The sequence below is a fragment of the Artibeus jamaicensis genome, unplaced genomic scaffold (genome assembly GCF_021234435.1).
Source record: "Artibeus jamaicensis isolate MK-2021 breed Jamaican fruit bat unplaced genomic scaffold, CSHL_Jam_final contig_2259, whole genome shotgun sequence".
In the NCBI taxonomy this organism is placed as follows: Eukaryota; Metazoa; Chordata; class Mammalia; order Chiroptera; family Phyllostomidae; genus Artibeus; species Artibeus jamaicensis.
In genome coordinates this window covers 6,900,917-6,918,379 of record NW_026521468.1, presented here as the reverse complement: position 1 = coordinate 6,918,379, position 17,463 = coordinate 6,900,917, and the positions used below count along the sequence as shown (strand labels likewise).

General features: G+C 62.3%; 2 protein-coding genes and 1 long non-coding RNA gene across 14 annotated transcripts; 1 reads left to right on the top strand and 2 right to left on the bottom strand.

The window, feature by feature from the left end:
• Positions 1 to 379: 379 nt before the first annotated feature.
• On the bottom strand, positions 380 to 4,271 carry SYNGR2 (synaptogyrin 2). Its single transcript, XM_037157719.2, has 4 exons — positions 4,095 to 4,271; positions 1,794 to 2,031; positions 1,429 to 1,568; positions 380 to 1,336 (listed from the first exon to the last, which is right to left on the bottom strand). Exons 1-4 carry the CDS (start codon positions 4,191 to 4,193, stop codon positions 1,139 to 1,141), a joined length of 675 nt encoding a protein of 224 aa, XP_037013614.2. The 5' UTR covers positions 4,194 to 4,271; the 3' UTR covers positions 380 to 1,138.
• Positions 4,236 to 15,362, bottom strand: CUNH17orf99 (chromosome unknown C17orf99 homolog). Of its 11 annotated transcripts, none has more exons than XM_037157701.2 (9): positions 15,278 to 15,362; positions 14,860 to 14,892; positions 9,301 to 9,435; positions 8,849 to 8,998; positions 8,157 to 8,456; positions 6,623 to 6,892; positions 6,397 to 6,493; positions 5,284 to 5,368; positions 4,778 to 5,089 (listed from the first exon to the last, which is right to left on the bottom strand). In XM_037157701.2, the coding sequence occupies exons 1-9, from the start codon at positions 15,312 to 15,314 to the stop codon at positions 4,778 to 4,780; spliced, it is 1,419 nt and encodes a 472-aa protein (XP_037013596.2). In that variant the 5' UTR covers positions 15,315 to 15,362. The 11 variants fall into 11 exon arrangements, with proteins under 11 accessions (XP_037013599.2, XP_053515630.1, XP_037013596.2 ...); XM_037157703.2 differs by having other exon boundaries at positions 9,301 to 9,426; XM_053659655.1 differs by lacking the exons at positions 4,778 to 5,089; positions 14,860 to 14,892; positions 15,278 to 15,362 and adding exons at positions 4,243 to 4,446; positions 10,499 to 10,570 and having other exon boundaries at positions 9,301 to 9,451.
• On the top strand, positions 4,893 to 10,500 carry LOC119058501 (uncharacterized). 2 transcript variants are annotated; one of them, XR_005084267.2, is made up of 4 exons: positions 4,893 to 4,978; positions 5,186 to 6,471; positions 7,256 to 7,363; positions 8,114 to 8,204. It is a non-coding gene; the product is annotated as an uncharacterized LOC119058501 (long non-coding RNA). The 2 variants fall into 2 exon arrangements; XR_008390564.1 differs by lacking the exon at positions 4,893 to 4,978 and adding an exon at positions 10,085 to 10,500 and having other exon boundaries at positions 6,396 to 6,471; positions 8,114 to 9,361.
• Positions 15,363 to 17,463: the final 2,101 nt, after the last annotated feature.

Here is a 17,463-nt window from a genome sequence, read left to right as displayed (position 1 = left end):
AGCCCTGCTCCCTGCCGTGTCCTGCCTGCGAAGGGTTCCCGAGGTGCAAGCCCTGCCTACAGGAAGTGGAGGGCCCTGGCCTCTCCACTCCAAGGGGCACTCAGAGAGCCAGCCCCCAGGGGCCTCCACCAGGACCCTGGCAAGGCGGTGTGAAGAGCCCGTCTTGTTTACCGGCTGAGCACAGCTGCTATTTTAAGACCGGTGGAGGGCAGCGTGAGGAATGAGACCCTAGGCAGGGGGAGGGCAGTCACCAGGCATGCTGGCGGCCAGCCTGCCGGAACCTTGTTCAAAATGCAAGTTCCACAGAAGCCCCACCCCCTGCAAGTCCCCCAGAGTGGGACTTCCCTTCTCCTGCTGAGGCCCAACCAATGACTGGAGATCATGACTGAGAAAAACATTTATTCCATCTCCAAATAGTCTATGAACAGCCTGAGGGGGCTGTGGGGTCATGGGTACACCCACACCCCCTAAGGAACAATGGGAGAGTATTTACATAAAGCTGGGTGTGGTCAGGCAAAGACCCTCCCTGCTGCAGGGTGGACGGGAGGGCATAGGGCCCCAGGTGCTGCCCTGTGTCCCCTGGGTGGGCACCAGCCCCCACCCCATGGGTGTCAGGAAGAAGGCCTGGTGGCAGGGGCACAGGGCAGTGACCCCAGGTCCAGGAGGCAACAGCAAAGCAGGCCACCTGCTTTGGGGTACGGGCAGCTGGGCTAGGCAACAGACCTGAGTGAGGAGAAAGGAGACCCAGCCCCACCCCAGTGACAGAGCAAGGGGGGGACCCCAGCCTCGTCTTTGGCAGAGAAGCCCAAGTCACAGGGCATGGTGGCCTGGACCTGGGCCCTGCTCCTGATCCGTTTGGGAGAAACTAAGGCACTTGTGAGAACAGCTTGTCAGGCACTTCCAGCTGTCAGGCGGGGCTTCGGACCATGAGAAACAATGACAAACTAGCTAAAAACCCTTTTCTTAAAGACGCCCTGGAGGGGCAGCGGGGCTGCAGGCCAGGCTGTGTGCGGAGGGTCAGGCACCAGGCGGGGCCAGGGGCCAGCAGCTTCAGGAGGCTGGCCTGGTGGGCGGAGTCCAGGATGGAGGGCTGGCCCCCGGGCGCCCCCCTGCGCCCCTTACCATCCCCGGCTACAGCTCAGTACACAACAGGCGGCTGGTAGCCCTCAGTGGCCTCTGCGTTCTGGGTGAAAGGCGGCTGCTGGTAGTTGTCCACAGATGGGCCAGGGTAGGAGGCATAGGGAGTGCCGGGGTCTGGGGTGGGGTCCACGTAGTTCTGCAGGAAGTCATCTACCCCAGCCTTGTAGCGCTGGTAGTCCAAGACGGCCAGCAGACCCTGCGGGGAGCCCCGAGGCCTGGTTCCTCCACTGCCCTTCACAAAGGCCTCCCCCCCCCCCACCCAAGGCACCGGGAGCCGGGCCAACCTACCCAAGAGAAGATGGAGAAGAAGCTGAAGGTGATGGCCGCACGGGCTGAGTCGGCTCCCACCAGCACGTCGGCAGGCTTGGTGGCCACCCACTGGTTGGTAAGGAAGCAGAAACCAACAAACCACAGGAAGGTCCAGAGAGCTGGGGAGAGGCCAGGAGGACAGGTCGGCCCTGTGGACAGGTCTTCCAGGAGCTGACAGGACACCGGGCCAGAACCCAGGCAGGACCGGAAGCCGCCCTGGGAGGCCCGGCTCCTCACCCGCATGCTCTCACTTGACACCAGTGCGTGTTAGGAACACGCATGCGCACAGGTCCCGTGCCCCTCCCCACTCCTCCCGAGGGCACCGAGGTGCCACAGGCAGATACCTGAGAACAGCAGGTCGCCGACGACCAGGTACTTGCGGTCGGTGGCATTGCTGAGCTGGGGGAAATAGAGGTCGACCACGAAGAAGAAGGCACAAGCCAGGAAGGCCAGCACCCCGATGGCGCTGCCGTAGCGGCAGGCGTCCTCGTTGTGGTTGAACACACAGTACCTCTGATCGGATTCGTGCGTGTTGCTGTAGCCCTCACCGAAGATGCAGGAGAACACTATCAGAGCAAAGACCTGCAGGCGGAGGCAGGGAGGGGTCGGCACCACGGACAGACTGTCCAGGCCACACAGGGTGGGGCGGGGGGGGGACCCTGGACTCTCCCACCGTCACTGCTCCCCTTTAGGAAGTCAGCTTCAAAGCCCCTTCTGAACTTGGGGAGCAAGCTAATATGAAAGCTACTTCCTGGTGCACAAGGCAGGGCCTTCATTCTCACTTCTCCCTTCTCCCGGGCTCCCTCTGAGATCAGATGACGATCGCCACCACAGGGGCCTGTCCCAGGGTTTGGGGGTTCCTGGACTGAGGACACTGAGGAAAGTATGGGGATCTCCTGGGAGGGGCTGTCCTGCCTAAAAAGGTCTTTGTAGTTGTACGTGATGGGGTTTGAGGGTAGCCTACCCACCTCCCCTTTCAACGGGGTTTTAAAGATTTTGTTAGTTTTAGAGAAAGGGCAAGGGAGGGAGAAAGAGAGGGAGAGAAACATCAACGTGTGCTTGCCTCCTGTGTGGTCCCCCCTGGGGACCTGGCCTGCAACCCAGGCATGTGCCCCGACCGGGAATCAAACCAGTCGGGCCTTTGGTTCACAGGCCGGCACTCAATCCATTGAGCCGCACCAGCCAGGGCCCCTTTCACTGAGTTGTAAACATGATGGGCCACATCATGGAAACTCAGGCTTGGAGTGTCAGCTCTGCTCACCTGATGGAGCCACCTGCTTCTACTTGCCGCCCCCCCGCCCCCCCGTGGTTCTGGAAAGCCATGCCAGTGCGCTGTGAGCCGGAAGGTCCCACCTCCCTGGCCCCTCCGACTTCCCTGCCCCAGACTGGCCTCCCCGGTTTGGCCAGCTTTCTTCCCACGAGGAATTTTAGCCTCTTTGGAGTCCTGGCCCCTCCCCTCCGAGGAAACCCCAGTCTGCCTCCCAACCGAAGTGGGTCCTGGCCACACAGGGTGCTCCAGGCTGGTCTGACCAGCAGGCGTGGGGGTACAGCTCTGCACTCAGAGCCCTGGAGGTCCTGGAGTGGGGGTGGAGGGGTGCACCAGGCCCTACTCCAGGAGTGGTTCCAGGCCCTTGGGAACAGCCTCATGTCACCTGGTCAACTTCCCAAACGTCAGTCAAGGCCACCACCCATCTCTGCCCCAGTGAGCAGGAGCAGGGCGGCCTGGACACCTGGCTCCCTGGCCCCCTCCAGGCCAGGCAGCCTCTCCCAGGCCGCACCCGCCTGCCTGCACAAGGCCCTCTCAGGAGGCTCTGGAACTGGCAGTCACAAGCCCCACCCCCAGCTGGAGGTGAAGCCGGAACTCCGGGATGCTGGAAGCAGTGTGCCGGGCCCAACTCCTGGCACTGCAGACGGGACACCGCGCCTGCTTCTGGGGTCAGACCCTACAGTTGGGCAGGGCGGGGGCATGGGTGCTACCAGGGCCCCTCAGGTTTCAGTCCCAGGCAGGCCTTTGTGAGCACTCCAGGCCCTGCCTGCCATGTCCAGCTTTGGTTATGCTGGTGGTCCAAAAACAAGGGACCCACCCCCAACTTTCCCACCCCCCAGGAACCGGGTGCTGCAGGGCCCACCTAGCTCACGGGGAGGGGTACATCCTGGAGTCACCCGATCTTGGGTGGGCAAGCAGACCTGTAGGCTGCTCCTGCCTGGAAAGTAGATCCTGTTTCAGCCCGCCCCCCCCCCCCCCCCCCGCCCCGCGGCAGTCCCACTGCCCGCGCACCACGTGGCTCGGGAAAGCCCCTTCCAGGTGAATTCCCCAATTGCAGTCTCCCAGTGCCGAGTGCCGAGCACCGGCCACCTGTCCTGGAGCTGCCCCAAACTCCTCCCACTGCCAGCAGGGACAAGGGCCTGCTCCCTACTGCGCCATCCAGGCCACCCCGCGCCCAGACAGGGCGGGTAAGTGGAGGGCGCCCGGGCCCAAGGGTGGGGTGGGGGGCGGCAGAGCCGGAGACTGGGAGATGGTGGGTCTGGCTTTGCGCGCCGGCCCTACGCGCCGCCTCCCACACCACCGCCCTTGGCCGCTGCCACCTGTCGCGTCCAGTGCTGGGCCTGGGACGGAGTTGGGTCCCCGCGCCCTGCCGACTCACCATGCATACAGCGCGCGCCACCACCTGCGGCTGCGTGAGGAAGCGCCGCAAGTCGAAGGAACCGCCCGCTTTGGCCGCGCCGTAGGCCCCGCTCTCCATGTCGCCGCCACGGTCGCCGTCGCCTTCACCACCACCGACCGCCTAGGAACTAGCCGACAGTCCCGGCCCCGCCCGGGCCCCGGGCCCGCCCCGGGGCGTGGCCAGCGCGGCCCCAGGGACAGAGGGTGAAGTGTCGGCTGGCGGCGAGCAGCGGCGGGATACACGAACTGCACGGCCATTTCTTGCGGCTGACGCCCGTCCGGCTGCCGAATGCTCGTCGACCAACCCCTGGCCTCGGCCCCTCCACAGTGGCCTGCGGTGCGACCCAAGACGGGCCAGTGAGCCCCAAGGCACGAGGGATTCACAGAGGGCCCCGCCCTCGGCCCCACCCACCCTTTGCCAGCACTTTTGCCTCCTCCAGGAAGCCTGCCGGCCGCACCTGCCAGTACCCAGGCTCCTGCACACCCACTCCTCGCTTCCGCATTTCACCCAGAACCCCAGGCCACACAGCCTGGTTCCCGCCCTGCATGGTCTGCCACCCTCTCCTCCTCTCTGGAGCCGAGTCCGGGTTGGGGTGGAGACCCCCCCACACACACTCTTCCAGGGCTGGGTCCCAACCCCAGGCTGTGACAGAGAGTGTGACTTCAGAATTCCAGGCTGCAGGGTGACAGGCAGCCAGAAGCAGATTTCCAGGGTGACCGGCAAGACGACAGAATATAATTCAGTTCTTTACTGAAATGGTTCAGAGCATCCGAATAGGGAAGCTCTGTGAGGGGCTGGGAGTGCCTTCTTGAGGCACCCCAGACTGAGGAGGGAGGAGTCCCAGACACCCTTTGCAGTTGCAGGTAAGGCTGATGGGAGGAGGGGGCTGGCCAGGTGGGGCCGAGCCCGCCCAGATGAGCTGGAACATCAGTCAGTGGGGCCAGAGGACTGGGCCACCAGGAGACAGGGTGCCACTGCAGGGAAGAGGGGAGCCGATGTGGGGGGCGGGGGAGGCCCTGGGTGGGGGTACAGCTGGGCCTCCTCATGGTCTTCCCCCACCTTCTTCCCAGACCGCATGGACGGTGACGAGCAGCTAAGGAGCAAGGACAGGGGCCCGCAGAGAGCCCCCTCTGACCTGGGGACCTCCTCTCCCCTCCACAGTCCCCACCCCATCTCGAAACCCTCCCGGCAGAACACCAGGGCTCCGGGGATCCAGGCCGGTGCGCTGCTCTTCATTCCAATGGTGGCTCCTTCTGCGGGGGGAAGAGTGGGGGCTCTGCTAGGGACTCTGCTGCGCCTGCATCTTCCGGTCACGACCCGGATGACAAAGGAGGCGAGACTCCAGCTTAGGGCAAGCATACCTCCCAGCCGCCCCTTCCAAAGCATCTTGGGATTTTATGGCACCAAGCACATCCGGGCCCTGGGCAGGAGGAGAAGCGTGAGGCTTAGTCACCCCACTGGATGAAAGGGGCACTGAATCGCCCAGAGGGCAAGTGCTGGGCCCTGGTCATGAGGCAAGTGGGAGGCAGGACCCTGACCCCATTTTGTGGAGGGAAAACTGAGGCTCAGAGACGTGACGTGGCTCGCCCGAGTCTGGCCTTGGGAAGAACAGAAACTTTGGAGGAAGGGACCCCGAGATAAGACGAGGAGAGTGCTGAGGACAAACTCCTGGACGACGCCCGCCAAAGAGGCAGGATGAGGGGACAGCTCCTCGGGGATCAAGGACGGTGAGGACTGAACAGGGCAGAGGCGCCTGCCTCCTGGGGTCAGACAGGTGGAGCCCTCAGACTCTGGCCACTTCACCCGTCAGCGGAGTGACGACGTTGGAGAGGGGTCCCTGGGAGGTCGGACTCCTGCCTCCTGTCACCAGCTGGGGAGCAGTGACCTGTGTGGGCCCCATGCAGGGCAGAAGCCCCTGACCCACCCTCGTCCCAGGAGGCCTGTCCCCATGCCAGTGTCCCTGCCCAAACCCATAAGGAACACGGGAGAGTGCCCCGCCCAGAGGCCAGCTGACTGCATTGAAGGCAGGACAGCAGCGACCAGTGGTCAGGGTCACATAAAGCCACCCAAATCAGCAAGCCCTCAGCAGGCATGTGGCCCATAGTGAGTCCTTCATAAACCTCTGCAAGTCATGCACAAGCGATGTGGCCCTTTCTTCGCCCTGGTGGTGGCCCCGCCCTACAGACCCAGCACCCTCTGCTCTGCAGCGAGGTCCTCTGCTGGTCCACTCAGGCTTCCCCTGCTTCTCACCCCTCCCCCGCTGCCAGCACCCACAGCCGACCTGGTCCACGCGGTCCAGCCCAGCATCCCGGAGGTGATAGCTGTGATGGCGGTGAGACTGGCGGCCAGCACGAAGGTGGGTCCCTTGGGCAGCTGTCCTGTGTGGGAGGCAGGTAGGGCCAGGGTAGGCGCGGCTGCTTCCCGATGCCCTTCCCTGCTCTCGGCACCTCCCACCCACCTGTCCAAAAGTGCCAGCTGCCCCTCCGGAAACCAAGGGGCCCTCTCACCTGGGGGCACCAGGATGAAGGGGCTGCTCTGGACACTGATGTCATTTTTGGCCTGGCACTGGTACCAGTAGGACGCCTGGGTCAGCGGGAAGGAAAAGTTGGCAGGCTGCCCATGGTGTGGCGTCTGCTGCATGTGGATGTGCCCGTCCTTCCCGACCAGGTGGTAGGTGATGGGGGGGCTGCCCGAGGACGCCCGGCAGGACACCTCTGCCCTCGGGCCTGCCCCTTCGTCCAGCACGTTGAAGTCGGCTTTCAGCTGGGACACAGGCTCTAGCAGGGTGGGACAGGAAGCGCAGGCATGGCTAGGAGACTTGAACACCCTCTTCCCAGCAAGTGCCCTTGTTATGAAAAAATGAGCCTGGAGGTCTAACTATAATTGTGCCTCCTCCAGGCAGCCTTCCGGATTACTCCCTCTGCGTCATGTCTGGGCGCCTTCCCCACTTGCAGTGTATACCGCACACATTCTCCTTTGGTTTTTTTTTCTCGTGCAGTATGTTCTGGGTTGCCAGTGTGAACAAGTCAAAATACAAGCTGCCCAGTTAAATTTGAGTTTCATGTCAACAAGGAATAATAGTTTAGTATGAGTATATCCTATGCAAAATGTATCTGTCAATCCTGCTTGTATTCCTTCAGCCTTGACCCTTCTGCTGAAACACGCATGCTCCTGAAGGACAAGACCTGCCACTTGGAAGAGTCTAGAATGCCCGGGGCCTGCAGCCTGATGCTCTGAACAGCCTTTGCGTGAGTGACAGCCACGATGCCTTGTCCAGTGCTTAGCACCTACCAAGAACTTCCTTCGGCTCCTTTCTACCCTAACCGTGCAGCAGGAACTACTCTCTTTGTTTTGCAAAGCAACCAGGCTCAGAGGCTCAGAGAGGTTGAGTGACTTGCCTAAGAACCCACAGCCTGGAAGTGTGGGGATTTGAACCCTGGACCTGTGGTGCTGCAGACTCAGGGCTCTCCTCCCCAGGCTGTCTCCACCTGGGTGCCAGTCCCAGCACTGGGTGGGCAACACCTCTCGGCTTCCACCCTGTGCCCCCCACCGGGAAGGACCCCTGAGTTAAGATCAGGGTCAGAATGGGAAGAACACAGGCTTTGGAGTGCCACACTGCGGGGTTTGAAACCGGCCGTAGCCACTTGCCAGCTGGGCGGCTAGAATAAGTGCCTCAATCTCCAAGAGCTTTAGCTTCCTCTCAGAGGCTGGGTGACCTCAGCTGCCGGCAAGATTCAACCAGATGAAGCGCGGAATGTGCCCACTTTGCCAGCCTGAGGCCAGAGCCCCCAGGACACCTTTTCACTGTCCTCGAAATCCCCTCAGGGCCCAGCCAGGCCAGAGCACAGCACCCTGGGGGCCCAGCCCGATGGACACCGGCCTAGGCCAGGCCCCAAGGGACTGAGAGTGGCCCTTGAGGCCTGGAGGCCTACTTTGTCCCGACCTTCTGGCCCCAGCCCCCACATTTCTCACCCCCAGGAACTTTGTTTCTCTTCCAGACCTTGGGCGCCACCTGCCCCATCCCAGTGCCCATGAACTCACCGGCCCACAGCTCCCAGTACAGCTGCAGCTTGGCACTGGCCATGTGCGCGCCCCAGGTGGTGGCCCCCTGGCAGGTGTAGGTGAGCAGGTCTGGCCTGGACTTGAGCGTGACGTTGACGCTGAAGGAGGCCGGGTCGCGGGTGTTCACCACCTTCTTGGCCACTTGAATGTTCTGGCTCCCCCAGAGGGAGTAGGTGATGGGCGGGGGCACACTGGGTGAGTGGCAGGTTATCAGCACTCGCCGCCCTCGGGGGAAGACCTCCAGGACTCTGTAGGCAATGGAGACCTCGGGGAGGACTTCTGGGAGGTGACACAGAGGGGGAGGGACGAAACCCAACATTTATCAAGCACGGTAAGAAAAGGCTGGTGCGACGGTTTTTCAAAAACTTAAACAAGGCATCACCGTGACCCAGCCCTCCCAGGCCTAAATATTCGCCGACAGAACTGAAAACAGGGCCTGGAACAGGCGCATGCGCGCACGTGTGCCCAGCAGCACGGCTCACAGCCGCCAGGCGGTGGCGGCTGCTTCCAGGTCCTGGTCCACCCGCGGATGGACGCGTACACAAAGAACGGCTCATGCGCACAAGGGCACGGCGCTTGCAGCGAAAAAGAGAGGAGGGCAGACACCCTTGCAATCTGGAGGAACCTGGAGGACGTGATGCTAGTGACGGGAGGCACAAAAGGTGACATACTGTATGATCGATTGCATTGGTGTGAAATGTCCGGAGTGGGAAAATCCAGAGCAGAAGGCGGAGGCGGTCGGTGGGGTTGGGGGCGGGGCGGGCTGGGGAACAACTGCCGAGCTGTCCGGTTTCCTTGTGCGGCGATGGGAGTGTTTGGACCTGCGCAGAGGGGTAGCTGCTCGGTGCTGTGAACGCACTAAACGTCGCTGAATTATCAGTTTAAAATGCCCAAATTTGTCACGTGAATTTCGCCTCAATTAAAAAAAAGAAAAAGAAACCAGAGGTTTTACTATAAAGGTGAAATGGAATCAGACCCGGAGTAGGAAGCCTGGAGGGGCGGGGAGCACGGGTTCGGAGGGCTGACCCTGGACCCCCGTCCCGTCGGGCCTGCGCTGCCGGACCTGTGCGTCCCTCCGGCCGGTCACTGTGCCCCGGCCCATGGTAGGAGACCAGAGATTTACCACTTGTCACTGCACGATTCACTTCGACGACAAGGTGGTCGCGGTCCAGGGAATGTCCAAGGTGCGGCCCAAGTCCTCGGTGCAGGGACCTCCTTTGGTGATGTTGGCGCCTTGCTCCGTGTGTCCCTGCATTCCCTGAGGATGCACTGAGCTGGGGGTTCGGTTACAGGGATAGGGACGAGTGAGGGACAAAGCGGACGCCCCCCCCCCCCAGGGACTGGCGCCACGGGGGGCCTGAGCCTGGGCAGTGGCCAGGGGAACTCGGACACCGGTCTTCTCACACCTCAGAAGTTCCTCGTGTTGGGCCCACCGCGGGCCTGGGACGCAGGGGCAGCGGCCAGGCCCGGCTCCCTGAGAGGTGTACGTCTGGTTTCAAGGGAGAGTCAGGGCCAGGGGCCAGGGGGCACGAGCAGACCCACCAGGGCTGTTATGGGACAGAAGGGGACAGCATGGAAGGGGACCAGAGAGAAAGACGCCACCTCGGGGGCGGGACTTCAGAAGGAGTTGCCCGCTCACAGTGCTCAGGGCCTCTCCTCCGCAGACCCGGATCAAGAGCCCCTTGGTGCCCTGGCAGGTGGGCGCCCACCTAGCCCACCTCTCTGCGGAGAGGTAGCTTTCTTTCTGCTTTGTCAGCGGCCCCGGAGTCCATGCAGATGCAGACAACAGGCCGCCCGGGGTCATCTGGGGCGTGTCCACTGTCGGGTTTAAACAAAGCTGCCTTCGGGAGAGGGGGGGCATAGTCTTCTTTTTTTTTTCCAAAAAGTTTTTTCAAATTTATCTTTAGACAGAGGGAAAGGGAGGAGAGAGAAACGCCGGTGGGAGAAAGATCGCCCCTGGGACTCTCGCACACCCCAACTGGGAACGGAACTGGAAACCCAGACGTGCTCCCTGACCGGAAATCGAACCAGCAACCTTTCACTTCCTGGGATGACGCCCAGCCCGCTGCGCCACGCTGGTCAGGGCGGGGAGGGGCATATTCATAATGGTACGTTTTCAAGACTAGTGCAGGGGCAGCGCTTGGGCGGGGTGGAGGGAAGTGTCCTGCGTCACAGCCTCATGCGCCCTCTGCGCCTGCTGGGCGCACTGGCTTTAGAAGCGCCCTGCGGTCAGCACGCTGCTCTCCGAGGACCGCACTGGAGCTGGAGTGCAGCGGTCTCCTGGGGCGTGTCCCTGGGACCCCACGTTTCCCAGCACTGACCCTGTTTTTCTCCAGACCAGTGGTGCTCCCCCAGGGCCATGTCGTCTCCAGGGACCTCGAGTCTGCAGACATTTTTGGTGTCCCAAGTGGAGGGTGCTCTTGGCATCTAGTGGGGAAGAGGCCGGGGAGGGCACTCCGTGTCCCACGGTGCCCGGGATGGTCACTGTGACAGATTCTCCGGCTCCAGAGTCATTACCAGTGATGCTGGGCGACTGGTGCTGGCTGGCAGCTTGTGGCAGCTTTTGGGCCTTGCCCAGGGCCACAGTCACCCACAGATTCTTTCTCATCTGTGCCTCTCACTGAACTTTGTGAGAACTGCCATCTTTGAGGGGACAAGTTTCTCGTGCAGAATCTTGGCGTTGAAGCAAGCAAAGCTGAATCTAAAGTTGAAGCTACTCTCGGGGGCACCATTTTGCAAATTGCTACTAACTGTTCACCAGCCGGACTCTGGGGCCAATGGCCCGCTCCCTGCCCCTGCCCCAAGCTGCTCCATGCCAGACCCTCCTCCACGGGGGAGGTGGGCATCGGAGGCGGAGACCAACCCGCTCGTATTTGAGTTCCCAACAAAGAGGGAGGGAGCCGAATTTGACTTATAAAAGTGAAAAGAAAAAGCTAGCCACCTTCATTTCCATTTCGATGGCCATTAATAGAAGCTTGATTTACATACACTCACAGACTGTCTTTTCATATCCTGTGCGTGGGCGCGCTCCCTTTTGAGTCTCACCAGACCCCTGTGGGTTTTTCCCCTGTGGATTATTTAGCGTATCCATCCAGCTACCACTAACGAGTGATTTGGCATTTAATTGAAAATTCATCAAGGGTGTCAGAACATTTGAACGACCAGATGGCACACTGAGAATTTCATGGTGTGACGACAAGGCCACCCTTGGGACTAGCAGCTGAGCTGGGGGAGGCTGGGCTGGAGGGCGGCTGGGCAGAGCCTCCCCCTGCTGCCAAAGAAAGAAGTTACGGCAGCAGAGCTCTCTCCGGGCCAGGGCCCTGGAGAGGCGGCCCAGCCTGGGCCAGAGGGCCCTGGGGGCACCCCTCTCCACACACTGGTCTCTGTTATCAACAGGAGCTTGGAGATTGCAGTCCCAAGCCCGGGGCTCCATCCTGTGAGGCCTTGAGCTGGACCCGGGGGTCTGATTTGCAAAGGGCAGCCCGCCTGCTCAGGGCGGAGTGGACTGCTTCAGAAAGATGCATTCAAGCCCCAACCAGCGGGGCCTGTGAATAGGGCCTTAGTTGAAAATGCCTTCTTTGCTGATGTACCCCAATAATGCATACTGGGTTGGGCGGGGCCTGATGAGATACGCACATGCGCATGCGCGAACAGGGTCTGTGAAGATGGACGCAGAGGTTGGAGGGATGGGGTCACTAGTCGCCGGTGCCCACCAAGGCTGGACAGCAGCCTGGCAGTGTCCGCTCAGGGGCTCTGGAGTGAACTAACCCCACCGACACCTTGATTTTTGGCGGCTTCTGGCCGCCCGAACAGGGAGAGAATCCACGCCTGTTGTGTTTAACCACCCACTGTGTGGCGCTTTGTTAACGGCCGCCCAGACGGCCTCCCTCCGCAGGACTCTGGTGGAACGGCCCAGAACCTCGCTCGGAAATACCACGCGCGCTCTTGGCGCCCTTTCATCGAGGTTCGCCTGAGCGAGAACACTGTCTGACGGTCGCGGCAGCCCCACCGGGACCCCCTGGCCCCCAGCTCACCCTGGTCCTCCTGCCCTATTTCCTGTCCCACCTCCCAGCCCGCCCCACCCTCCTCACTGCGCCCCCTGCCCCCGGAGCGCAGGCTCGGCTGGCCCTCTGCCCGCACCCTCCACTCAGCTCCCACGCCCAGCCGGAGCCACCCCATCTCAGCGCCCTGCCCACCCTGTGCTGTCTCGGGCGCTGGGCACCACAGCCTACCTTGCCGTGACCTTGGACAACGGGCCCGGCCTCCTCCTGGTATTTCCGGACCATTCTCCCTCCTCGCTTCCTAAACACCAGCCTTGAACCTCATGTCTTCAGACATCCCCCAGGGGACCCTCTGGGTTACAATGACCTTGGAGGTCCGTGCCCGCGGTTCCTGCAGTCATGGGCCACAGCAGGTCCCTGCGGTCAATGACAGACCATATACAGCAGGTGGCCCCATAAGGGTGCACTGGAGCAGGAAGGTTCCCACCACCTGGTGACATGGGAGCTGTCTCCATGCCACTGCACGACGCCTGGCCTCGCGGGGGCGCCGGTGTCCACAGACCCGCTGCGCTGCCAGCCGTGGGAAAGGGCGGCAGGGACAGTCACGTGCCGTGTATGATGCTGGATAACTATGACAAACGACATGTCACCCATTTATGTGTTCGCTGTGCTGCACCTTCTCACCGCTCTTTTCTCATGCACTCTTTCTGCTTCTGGAAATAAAGTTCGCTGTCAGGCCGCCACCTGGCTGCGCGTCAGTCCCGCGCCTGCCCAGTCTACTGTCCTGCCATGAGTGCTGGGTCTGCTGTGCCAGCCTGCTGCCGGGCCCGCGGGCGCTGCTCCGCCGCCCAGGTGTGCAGTGGCCGTGCCACGCGGGTGTGTCTGCGCACTCTGGGACGCTTGCCCTATGGGATGGCCTCAGGAAGGTGCAGCGGTGCAGGACTGAACTCCCCATTCTGCGCTTGCTGCTGTTCTTGAGAATGCCGAATCACACGGACATGACTTTTGCAACCTCTTGGCTCTTCGGCTCCTGAACATCCAGTGTCCTTTGCCCCACTTTCCACTCTGATGATGCCGCTTCCACTGGGAGGCTGCATCGCAGCCGGTCCCTGCCCGGGCTCAGGACACAGCCGTGGGGCGCTCTCCCACGCTCCCCCTTTACCCACCCACCAGCAGTGCGGCTGGTCTGACCTTCAGACTGTCTCCTGGCCATTCCTCCCTGTCGTCAGCCACCTGTCCTCTGGATCTGGGGACAGCCTGATGGCTCTCTGGGGTTGTACCCTGGGTCCCCACCTGTCTCTTTTCAACACAGCAGCTGAAAGGACCCCTGAAGCCTCACTCAGACCTGTGTCTGTGCAAACCCTCCCACAGCTGGGCCCCTCCTCCCCAGCCCTCCCCACCCCTCTGACCTCCCCGCCCTTCCTGTGCCCCGCCACATGGCCCATGTCCAGGCACGTCCTGCTCTGCCTGTCTTTGCTTGGGTGTCCCTTTGTCAGTGCGAACTTCCCAGTAAATACCGCCCTCCCTCCCCACTTCAGCACGTGGGTTCCCTTCCTGCCTGTCGCTTGCTTTTCTCTAGGACCAATGACATCCTGGCACACTGCGGAGTGTGCTCAATCATGTTATATCACCTGCTCCCCTGTCCCCACCGTAATGGAAACCACCCAAGGGCAGGGGCCGTTGTTTCACTTTTGTCCCTGAGGTGCTCATCCTGCGGCCTGAGAAGGGCCTGGGGCCACGCAGACACTCTCAGCTCCAGTGCGCTCAGGGAGAGGGAGAGGGGGCAGGAAAGGAGGAAGGGTTCACCAGTCGGTCTCTCAGGACTTCAGGTAGCAGGACTTGCTGGGAGAGAGTGAGCCGAGTCAAGGGACTGAGAGGGAGGAGCTAGGCCCGCTCTCTCTCTCTTTCTCTTTTAGCAAAAAAGCACCACAATGTTTGTTTTTAGAGCAAATGAGGAAATGACAGTGGGTCTTGTGCTGCCGTCTGTTGAGACCCGCCCTGAGGGGCAGGTGCGGCTCCCAGACCCCGTGGCCTGACCCAGAGGCCAAGCAGCTCCCCTGCCCTGGAGGCCAGCAGAGAAGGAAGCGACCCATGACCTCTACCGGCAACGAGGGTCAAAGGGCTAGAAACGGATGCAGGAGATGGCTGGACCAAGACTGTCCCCTCCCCTGACGCTGGGCCCCCCAGATCTCGAAGAGGGGGCCCTGAGCCTGCGCAAGGGAGGTGGTCTCTCCTCTGCCACACTGCGGGGCGAGCCTGGACTTCCCCACTGGCTCACTGCTCCCATCTTGGCCCACAGCGCCCCACCTGAATGCCCCCAGCCCTTCCTGGGGCCACACCCACTCGGCAGAGCTGTGGGCTTGCCGAGGGCTGCTGCTCCAGGTCGGGCACCTGGCGCAGAGTGACTGGGACACACCTGTCCAGGAACACGCCAGCCCACCCCCTTCACCAGCAGGCCCCCAGCACACACAGCCCAACGGGAAGCCAAGCACTTTCAGTGCCCTAAGTCCCCAGGAGTGCACCCCCCAGCCTTCTCCTTTCCACTCCCCCAGGGCCCTGCAGGGCTGGGGGTAGAATCCTCCAATTGTCCATCAGCAGACACCCCCACAGGCCGCAACCTCCCCCCAGCCAAGGGTCTGCTTCGGGTGGGGGCCCCTCCCTCCGGCTACCAGGCTGCTCACCTGTCTCCTGCTCCGTGGAGAAGCTGTTGGGAGCTGTAAGAGAGGGGGTGCAGAGGGTGGTGAGAGGAGCCCCTCCTGGGTCAGGTGGGGGGGCTGTGGTCACCCAGAGAGCCTCCTCCTGAGGCTGGGTGGGAGGCCCAGGACGCGCCGGGGCTCTTCACTCACAAAAGCCCTTTCAAGCCCACATTTTGTGGCATCAGCCCATTTTGCAGATGGGCAAACAGTGGGGCCTCAAAAGGAGAAGCAGTGGCCGGGCCACGCATGCTGCCGGGCCGGACCGAGACTGCAGCCCAGCTCCGTCCCTCCTGTCCCGTGTTTCCGGAGGGGTCCATATCTTTGGGCCCCACACCCCTGCGCCCCCAGCACCCCACACCCTGAACACAGCAACCCCCTCGCAAGGCATCCCCCGCGAGCTCACCCAGCGCGGCCGCACAGAGCAGCAGCAGGAGCCTCATGCCTTTGTTGGTGCCGTCTGTCTGCGTGGGGACAATAAAGCTCCCTCGGTCCAGGGCTACCTCCCCCCCCCCCCCCCCCGGCCCAGACTCCCAGGGTGCTCCCCGGGAGGTGCCTGCGGTGGGGAGATAACCCCGAGGCCTCAGCACCTGGGGCTGGGCCCAGAGGAGCAGCCTCGGCCACACCCTGCAGGGAATCAGGAGGGGCCCGGGCCTCGGAGCCCAGAGGGGCTGCACTCCACCGCCACTGCTGGGCTGCGGGCCCCTGGGCTTGCTGGGTGGGCAGGTGTCCCCTGGAGTGCGCATGTCACCTGGTAAGGAGGACTTCGGTTTGTTTATATGATGAGTTTGAGCTAGCGGGGTTATCCTAGATTACTGGGGTGCACCCAGTGTAACCACAAGGGTCCTTCTGAAGCCCCACACGGTGTGGGGGTGGGTTTGACATACACGCTGGAGGGCTGGACCCCCATTAGAGGGGAAGGCAGGGGAGGCTCCTTCCACCCATCTCACGCTGGTTCACTCATGACTACCTGCTGGGCACCTGTTAGGTGGCCGGTGCTGGGCTCAGCCCCCAAATTTAACCTCAGACCAGGTGAGGCACCTGGCTAGCCCAGTAGTGTGTTCGAGCAGGTGCTGCGTTCAAGCAGCGCCCTTGAGCTCAGAGTGGGGAGGGACCACGCTCCGAGGGAGGGCCAGGCACCCATCTGGACACTGTGTAAGTGACTGCTTATTAAACCCTCACAGACACCGGCAGGTGGCTGAGGCCCAGGGTCGGCTGTCTCCCAGGGAGGCCGGCCTGGCGCCCGGCTGGCCCTCCGTGAATGTTTGCTGGAGGCGCATAAAGGGGCCGGGGCAAGGATGCTGATGGTTCATGCAGTGCTTCTCCCCCTTCAGGGCCGCTGCCACCCCAGGGACTACCTGCTGGCCACCCCCACCCCCTTAAAGGTTCTCATTCAGGAGGCCACAGCGGGCCTGAGAATTTGCATTTCTGACAAGTTCCCAGGTAATGCTGAAGCTGCTGGATGGGAGCCCCAGAACTCCGCTTTTGCCCTAAGCTTCGAATTCACAGGTGTCCCTTCCCTGTGGGCCAGGCGGTGGCCCTTCCTTGCCTGAGCCCAGAGCTGTTTCCCTCGTAGGCTCGTTGCCAGCCTTGGGACAGGACCCAGCGTGTGTTGACAAGACTGATGGGTCTTATGATGCCGGGTGAGTGCGAGGGGACAGGGACAGGAGGACCTAATCAGCTGAGCCTTCAGTGGCCATGTGAAGCTGCTGGCCTGAGGGCGCTGGACAGTCCCACTGGGATCCAGGCAGGCGCTGGGCCCCTAGTGGAGGTGGGGGCTTTCCAAGCAGGTCTGGGGTTTGTCCTGACCCCCCTTCCCCCGCCATGGTCATTTGGACCAGCAGCTCTCAGCCTTGGCTGCGGTGAATCCGGGGCAGGCTTTAGAAAGCCGATCCCTGGCTGCTGGCTCTGCCTGGATGGATCCCATCAGAGTTGCTGGCCAGAGCCCGCTTCTCAGGCGCTCTCCCAGGCTGAAGTCCGTGGATTTAGAGCCGCTGCAGCCTCAGGCTTTAAGAAGGAAGCTCCAGCAGGCTCAGGGACCACAAACCCAGCCGCGGTGGCACCCCAGTCCCGCTGCCTCCAGGCCCTGGTGGCGTAGCCCCGCCCTCACCATTCCTGGGGGCGGGGGGGCTCAACAGGGGCACACAGGGAAGTTGGGAGGACAGGTTCTGCAGAGGGCATGGCCAGGGCTCTGGTTCCAGCTCCTGAGGGGTGGCCCTTTGCTGACATGGGGTTGCCGAGTTAGAATAAAGGGCCGTGAGGAGTCCTGCGAGGGAGGGGCTGCCTTCAGCCCCTGCTACTGATTCAGCTGAGTCCGGTAAGCCCCTGGGATCAGGGTGGAGAATGGCTGTTAGGGCCCATGCCGGTGCCATGCGGCTTGGGAACTGGGTGCTGGGGTTCCCACCCGCGCTGCGCCCCTAGCTGATGGCACCTCTCTGGGTCTTGCCTCCCTCAAGGCTGAAGAAGGGGCAGCAGGAGGCAGTGTGGGGCCGTGCATGTCAGCACGACCGGGCGTGGGTCTGCTCTGTGGCCTGGTAGTCCCTCCCCACAGGTGGGGACCCTTTAATTTTACAGCAGCACACCCGACCGATA